This window comes from Crocuta crocuta, unplaced genomic scaffold (genome assembly GCF_008692635.1).
Source record: "Crocuta crocuta isolate KB4526 unplaced genomic scaffold, BGI_CrCroc_1.0 scaffold549, whole genome shotgun sequence".
Classification (NCBI taxonomy): domain Eukaryota; kingdom Metazoa; phylum Chordata; class Mammalia; order Carnivora; family Hyaenidae; genus Crocuta; species Crocuta crocuta.
The window spans coordinates 1,772,150-1,779,292 of NW_027529169.1; the positions used below are offsets into that span (position 1 = coordinate 1,772,150).

At 58.4% G+C, this 7,143-nt stretch overlaps 2 protein-coding genes across 3 annotated transcripts in view; both read left to right on the forward strand.

Moving 5' to 3' along the window:
• Positions 1-1,203: 1,203 nt before the first annotated feature.
• On the forward strand, positions 1,204-5,096 carry DTX3 (deltex E3 ubiquitin ligase 3). 2 transcript variants are annotated; one of them, XM_077757579.1, is made up of 5 exons: positions 1,204-1,265; positions 1,459-1,535; positions 1,908-2,643; positions 3,840-4,057; positions 4,408-5,096. In XM_077757579.1, the coding sequence occupies exons 2-5, from the start codon at positions 1,507-1,509 to the stop codon at positions 4,481-4,483; spliced, it is 1,059 nt and encodes a 352-aa protein (XP_077613705.1). In that variant the 5' UTR covers positions 1,204-1,265; positions 1,459-1,506; the 3' UTR covers positions 4,484-5,096. The 2 variants fall into 2 exon arrangements, with proteins under 2 accessions (XP_077613705.1, XP_077613706.1); XM_077757580.1 differs by lacking the exon at positions 1,204-1,265 and having other exon boundaries at positions 1,455-1,535; positions 1,889-2,643.
• Positions 5,097-5,490: 394 nt separating this feature from the next.
• The window catches only part of ARHGEF25 (Rho guanine nucleotide exchange factor 25), a 5,130-nt gene continuing 3,477 nt past the window's right edge, over positions 5,491-7,143 (forward strand). Inside the window, exons 1-2 of the mRNA XM_077757425.1 lie at positions 5,491-5,589; positions 5,875-5,989. Of these exons, the coding sequence (XP_077613551.1) occupies positions 5,491-5,589; positions 5,875-5,989 (214 nt within the window). The remainder of the gene's footprint in view (positions 5,590-5,874; positions 5,990-7,143) is intronic.

Genomic DNA, 7,143 nt, shown 5'->3' on the forward strand with positions numbered 1-7,143 from the left:
CGCGCTGCGCCAGGGGCCCCCTCCACGCCTGGCCGATCCTCTTCCTATCACCCTCCAGCCTTGGCCTCCATTTGGGGGTTCTGGGGACCGCGATCGGGCCGCCATGCACCCCCACCCACGGCTGGGGCTCTAGGGGCTCCGGGGAGAGGGGGACGTGGGGGTTGGGTCTGGGTCTTGCAGGAAGTCATGGGGGGAGGGGTGGAGCTGCCTCAGTTGATGCCCCCAGGGACCCTCGCCCCTCCCGGCTGCCCCTGTCTGGCTTCCTTCTGGAGGGAGGGACTGGCCCTGTGTCCGGCCTGGGTTGCCCCAGAGGAATCGGAGACCCAGCATAAGCTGTGGCCCCGCCTCCCTTTTCTGTGCCAGCAGGACTTGGAGCTAAGGACATCTAGGTCCTGGGTTCCTTCTGATGGAGAGGGGGGTGTTCCACCTTGGACAGATCGAAGGAGCTGAGATTCTAGGATTTTACTTTCACTTTCTGAATCTGGAGGTGCAAATGGCTTTTGAGGGGACTATGATGGAGGCACAAACAGAGCCGCTCCCCTTTGGATCAGTCAAGGAATTGAGGTCACACTAATGGCCCCTCTTTCTGTTTGAGCTACATTTGGAGGTGTTGTAGGTACACCTCTGTAGCCAAACGTGGTTAAGACTCCGGGGAAACACCAGGCTCCTCCCGCTGAGCCCCTGCTGCTCCCCACCCCTCCCTAAATGCAGCCTGGGTTGCTGACAGGCTTATGCTCTAGTGCTGGGTTTAAAAGGTGACAGTAAGAACTTTGTTATTCCAGGGGCTTTGCCACTTTGTTTGCATTCCAAACAGACTTCTTCTCAAAGAAGTCTCCCTAGCGATAGGGGCTGAAATCTTTGGGAATACGGGGCAGGGAAAGGAGTTGGGAAGCATAGGAAATCTTCTTATCCATGTGATCTGAAGGAGGTGGCAAGAAAGTCCCCCATCTGTGTGGGCTTTACCCTTCCTGACTTCTCTTATCTGTGCCCTAGGCTCTCTAGAGAGCCTCAGAGCTGGAGGAGAAAAGGGGAAAGTTAGCATTGCTGAAGTTCCATCTTTAACAACTTGGGGAGAGACTGGGGATGGAATTCTGCAGGGAAGAAGGAGAAGAAACGGAGGAGGAGTTTTTGTTTTGTTTCTGGGCCACTGGTGGAGTGACATTGTCATCGTAACCCTTTACTCTCCCCCTTCCCTCTAGACCTGGTCAGCTGAGTGTGGGAAAAGTTGGGATTTCTGCTGCTTTCATTGTCCATGGGCTTTCCAGGTATCTGCCTCCCTAGGGAACCTCGGCTTTCACCTGTAAATTGGTTTCCTCCATTCCATGTGCCAAGTAATCCCATTCCCAGTAACTTACACCCAGGTTCCCAGTCTTCTGTTACATGGACTGCTGGGTTGGGGCATGTGGGAAGGGGGCAGGGGGTTTCTCACTCTCCCTCCTTTTCCTTTCCACCTACCAGGTCACACAACCTACAAGTAGGGAGCAGGGACAGAGAGAGAGAGCCTGCATGCCAATTCTAAGCTCTTCAGGATCAAAGTGAGCAAAAAGGAGGGTAAAAAAGTCTTCCTCCCCCCTTTAAAGAACCCAGTTTTCACCCAGAGGGAGGAGGGCTAGATGGTTTCTGTGATCTTGGGAGGAGTGTAAAGAGAACCAAGACTGATGCTTGGCTCAGATGATGATAATAATAAAGTTACTGAAACTTTTTTGCTCTTCAGTGGGTGCTGGGGTTTGAAAGATAGGAGGAGACAGAAATGAACTTGGGGGAGGAACTGGGGGTGGCCTTTGAGACTGTAGAGGTAATATAGGGTTGGAAAGGAGCCTGAAGTAGGAGGCACTGACTTTGTCAAATGGGGACCCCCCACCCTGAGTTCCTCTCACCCTGGGGGCAGTGTCGTTCGTCCTGTCCAGAATGGCAGCCTGTGGAGGCACCTGCAAGAACAAGGTGACTGTCTCTAAACCTGTGTGGGACTTCCTGAGCAAGGAGACCCCAGCCCGGCTGGCCCGGCTTCGGGAGGAGCACCGTGTGTCCATCCTCATAGACGGCGAGACTTCCGACATCTATGTCCTCCAGCTTTCCCCGCAGGGCCCTCCCCCTGCGCCCCCCAATGGCCTCTACCTGGCCCGGAAGGCTCTCAAGGGGCTGCTGAAAGAGGCCGAGAAAGAGCTGAAGAAAGCTCAGAGGCAGGGCGAGCTCATGGGCTGCCTGGCTTTGGGGGGTGGCGGGGAACACCCTGAGCTGCACCGCCCAGGGCCTCCCCCTCCCCCTCTGCGAGCAGCCCCGCTCCTGCCCCCAGGGGCTCGGGGGCTTCCCCTCCCTCCTCCTCCCCTGCCCCCTCCTCTTCCTCCCCGCCTTCGGGAGGAGACAGAAGAGCAGGAGAGCACCTGCCCCATCTGTCTGGGGGAGATCCAGAACGCCAAGACATTGGAGAAGTGCCGGCACTCATTCTGTGAGGGCTGCATCACCCGAGCCCTGCAGGTGAAAAAGGCCTGTCCCATGTGTGGCCGCTTCTACGGGCAGCTGGTGGGCAACCAGCCCCAGAATGGGCGGATGCTGGTCTCTAAGGACGCCACGCTGCTGCTGCCAAGCTATGAGAAGTACGGCACCATCGTCATCCAGTACGTCTTCCCGCCCGGTGTCCAGGGGGTAAGAAGACCTATGACCTGCCTTTGCCCTTTGGTTTTCCCCGAGCTCCTTTGGTGTTCCCCCAAATGCATTCTCTGACCTAGGAAAACTGGGTGAGGGGGAGTGTGTTCATTCAATGCGATGCAGCCTAGCTGTTCCCCAGTATGCCTTCCGGCTCGGTGCCCTGGAGCTAGGAGGTCCCTTTGAGGCCCAGCTTTTCCATTCCATGGCTCCAAGGCACACAGAAAATCAGGTATGGGAGAAATTAATTGAATACCATTTCCATGATGAACTTGGATGTCAACAACTATTCTTGGCTGAGGTGAATTCTGTGGAGATGGTGGCTCCTGTGTGGGCAGGCACAGCAGGAAGGGATCTGACCCTCCTCACAGAGCAAGAGCGTTGCTTTGGCCCAGACTGACAAGACAGGAAAACCTTGATGACAGTGGAAGGTTAAAACCGGAGTGGTCAAGAGCCTTTAGTGTTTTCCTGCTTGACCAAGAGTGATTGCCAGTCCTGGTTTGAGGAAGGATGAGGAGGCTCTGAAGAAGAGTAATGGGAAGAGGGAACAGGGTAGGCAGGCAAAGAAGCACTGGGAGTGTCTTCAGATGGAGAAGGGAAGGCTGAAAGATAGATTGTTCTCAGTCTTCACATTTCTGCTGAGCTATCTGGTGAGTGAGGACCAGCTACCTTCCATCACTTTTTTTTTTTTAATATTTTTATTTATTTCTAGGAGAGAGAGAGAGAGAGACACAGTGTGAACAGGGGAGGGTCAGAGAGAGAGACACAGACTCTGAAACAGGCTCCAGGCTCTGAGCTGGCAGCCAGCACAGAGCCCGACGCGAGGCTCGAACCCACGAACCGCGAGATCACGACCTAAGCGAAAGTCGGACGCTTAACCGACTAAGCCACTCAGGCGCCCCATACTTTCCATCACTTTTGAGAATCCATTCATTGCCGAATTGAGATTTGAGGGATTGAGGCGGCAGAAAGAACCTCTTTAACAGTAAGGATTTTGTCCAAAGACAGGCTCCTGCTGCCCAAACCTGTCAAGGAAGTTTCCTGCGCCTTGAAAGGCTGTCAGCCTGTGGCTGCCCCATCAGCATTTGCTGGGGCTGGCCCCAGACAGACAGCTGGCCAGGATGACCCTCTGTTGGCATCATGGGCCTTCAGCTGCCCAGCTGCTCACTGTCCACCCTGCTTCCCCTTCCTCCCAGGCTGAACACCCAAACCCAGGAGTTCGGTATCCTGGCACCACACGGGTGGCCTACCTCCCGGACTGCCCTGAGGGCAACAAGGTGCTGACCCTGTTCCGCAAGGCATTTGACCAGCGTCTCACCTTCACTATTGGCACGTCCATGACCACAGGGAGACCGAATGTCATCACCTGGAACGACATCCACCACAAGACCAGCTGCACAGGGGGACCCCAGCTGTGCGACCCTCCTTCGTTTTCCTTCTCTTGGCTCCTCCCTCCCCCCTCCATTTCCAGCGAGGGAACCACATAGACCCCCTCTCCCCTGGAGCCTCCTAACTGGAGAGGACCACCCCCAAACTATTCAACCATCTCTTCTGTCCCAGTTTCTCTGCATTAAACCTGATCTCCATTATGCCCAGCTTAACCTACGGAAACTAGCAGAATTGGGCTAAATTATCTCAGATTTGGATATCCTTAGGGGAGATGGGGAGGGGCTGGAATGGGGCACCCAGAATGCAGGTGAGCATGAGGCTAATATGAGTAGGCTGGAACAGCAAATCCTGACCTTCATTTCTCTTTGCTCCCAGGTTTGGGTACCCAGACCCCACGTACCTGACCCGGGTGCAAGAAGAGCTGAGAGCCAAGGGTATCACAGATGACTGAAGGACATCCCCTTTGCCAGGCCCTTGCCTTTCTCCATAGGACCCAGCGGAAGCCTCTCCTCTCTCCCTCTGCCCCCCTTGCCACACAAATAGGGGACCAGTCTGACTGGGGAAGAAGTTCAGAGAGGGAGGGGCAGTCCTTTCCCCTGTCCCCCACAGGCCAAGTGCTTCAGTGCAGTGCGAGCCACTCCCTTCTGGCAGAAGGCTCTGCTCCCCTCCTCCCTGTGTACATACTCCCAGTCTCCCTACCCCCTCCATTGCCCTTGGCTTTTTCTGGTATGTGCTGTGCTCCAGTGACTAAGCTGAGAAAGGACCTGGGGGGGGGAGGGTCTCTTGAGCCCCCTGCCCCCCACAGACTTCCCCACTGCTGAACTTAGGTGTGGGGGAGGGGGAATGGGGCCGGTGTGAGCCCCCAAGGAGCCGGCCTTGTGTGTTCCTCAGAATCAGTCCCCTTTCTACCTTAACCTTGTCTTTTCTCTCCTGTGTCTCCGTCTCTGTCAGTCTGTCTCCCGCTCTTCTCTGCCCCCTATAAGGAGCCTCCTTACCCTGTTCTGGAATCGCCGCCAGACTGTAGCTTTTAATTTAATAAAAATAAAGTAAAATATGCAACTCTCCATGCCACACCCGTTCAGTTTTGTGGACCCGGGTGGGGGTGGGGTGGGGAGCAGGGCCTGCTGAGAAGGGGAAGGGGGTGGTGGTCGGCAATGCCTGAGTTTCTCCCCAGTCTCTCTGCCTCCGGAGCGCCTGGGGAAGAGGCAAGTGTTTAGTGGGCTCCTGCAGCTCTCACGTCCGAATTGGGATTAAGAGGGGTTTGTTTGTTGTTGAACTTTGGTTGTAGAGAAAGGAACAACCCTACCCCTTTGAGAAGTTTGGCTGGGGTGGGAGTAGGGGCGGAGCCGGGCAGGGGGTGGATTCGGCAGCAGCAACTCCCCGGACGCACGCAGACCTAGAGACCCCAGCTTCCGCGCCCCCTCAGCCCTGAAACTTGGAGCAGGGTAGGGGTCCAGCATGAAGCCCCCGGACCGCCCCTCCCCTGGCCGCACTGACCGGATACTGGGGGTCATGGGGGGCATGCTGCGCGCATGCGCCCTACCCGGGCAGGCAGGGGTAAGAAAGGGGGACCACGGTGGGGTCGGGTATCCTTAGGCGACCTGAAGAGGGTCTGCACCCCACAACTCAGTTTACCGGCAAGCAGGAATTCTGCAGGGCAGTCGCAGGAATCTAAGAGTTCCAAAAGAGAGCCAGAGTCCTAGTCTGGGTGAACCGCTCCCTCCAACCCAGCCTAGGCGACCCTTTTACAACTCTGTGGATTTGACAGGAGGAAGAAGGGAAAGCGGGAGGTCAAGGCTGGGCGTGGAGGGCGGTTTCCTTACTACCAATCTGCCCACACAGCCCCTGAAGAGAAGCCCCCTAGGGCCAGGAGAGGCCGAGACACAGTCTGACGGTACCGAAGGGGATCAGAAAGGGGAGCGCGAACGCGAGGTTCCCGCCTGGGCTCCGCTGCCCGGTAAGAAGCTGGGGGAGGGGTGGGGCACAGTTTGCCGTCCTGCGCAAAGTGGCGAATTCAAATAATGCTGCGCTTATTAGCATAAAGGTTCTCATCTAATCTGCATGAGACCCATTTAATCGCCAAGACGTTCCACGCTTCTCGCCTCTGGTCCGCTGCGTGTCCCCCGCATCAGCCGGTCCCGAGCCCCCGCAGGCGGAGTGTCCCCGCGCCCCACCCCTGGCTCCTCGCCAGCCCAGGCTCCAGGACTTCGCCTTAATTGGTGATTAGCCTCGGCTGGAGTCCTGGGGCCTGGAGGAAAGAAGGGTCTGGCGAGAGGGCGGCACCTGGGCTGTGTTCCCCACAGAGCTCCCCATTCACTCACCCCCGAAGTGTGTGTGGGGGGGAGGCTTGTCTACCCCTGCGCGGCTAGGGACAGTCCCAGCACCCAGGACGCCTTCCCAGACCCAGGCCCATCCATCCACTCCCTTCGCCGCCGCAGAGGCTGAGGGGAGACCTGGGCAGACCCCGCCGCCCGGCTTAACCCCCACCCAGCGCACCGCAGTCGGGAACCCGAGAGGCAGGAGGGAGGGGAACCCGAGGCGGGGGAGCCGAGGCTGGAGAGGAGAGGCGGAGGCTGTGGGGACGCGGAGTGGGAACGTGGTGGTGCCTGGGGGAGGGGGATTGGGGCTGGAGCGCGGCAGAGGCTGGGGTTGGAGGGGGGAATGGGAGAGAGAGGGCGGAGCTGGGCCGCACAGGCCCCTCCCCGCGGCGGCACCGCGGCCGGGCCTGTTATTCGGCTCGCCGTTCGGCCCGGACCCGCGCAGCGCCAGTGACTCGGGGAGTTGGCCCCCCCGCCTCCTCCCTGCCCGGGCCTAGAACCATCCCAAACCCGAGAGGCCGGAGACAGAGCTGGAGCGGCTGCCGCATCCCGGCCCAGCTTTCCCCACCATCCCTCCCCTCCCGGCTGGACATCTGGACCCTGGGCCACGCACCGACTGGGTTCCGGAAACACTCCCCGCCCAGCTCAGCGGCCCGGCCTCGCGCCGCCCGCTCTGCAGAGCCCCCAGCCCTCCTCCAGACCAGACTTCTGCCTTCCCCTGGACTCCCCCTCCCTGTTCCCTCCCTCCCCCCCTCCCCCAGCCAGGAGCAGGGTAGGAGGGAGGGGGGGTGCG

Coding starts and splice junctions, on each gene's coding strand:
- DTX3 (XM_077757579.1), top strand. CDS start 1,507: ATGCCAATTCTAAGCTCTTCAGGATCAAA. Junction 1,536..1,907: donor CTAAGCTCTTCAGGATCAAA/GTGAGCAAAAAG, acceptor CGTCCTGTCCAG/AATGGCAGCCTGTGGAGGCA. Junction 4,058..4,407: donor TGCACAGGGGGACCCCAGCT/GTGCGACCCTCC, acceptor CTTTGCTCCCAG/GTTTGGGTACCCAGACCCCA.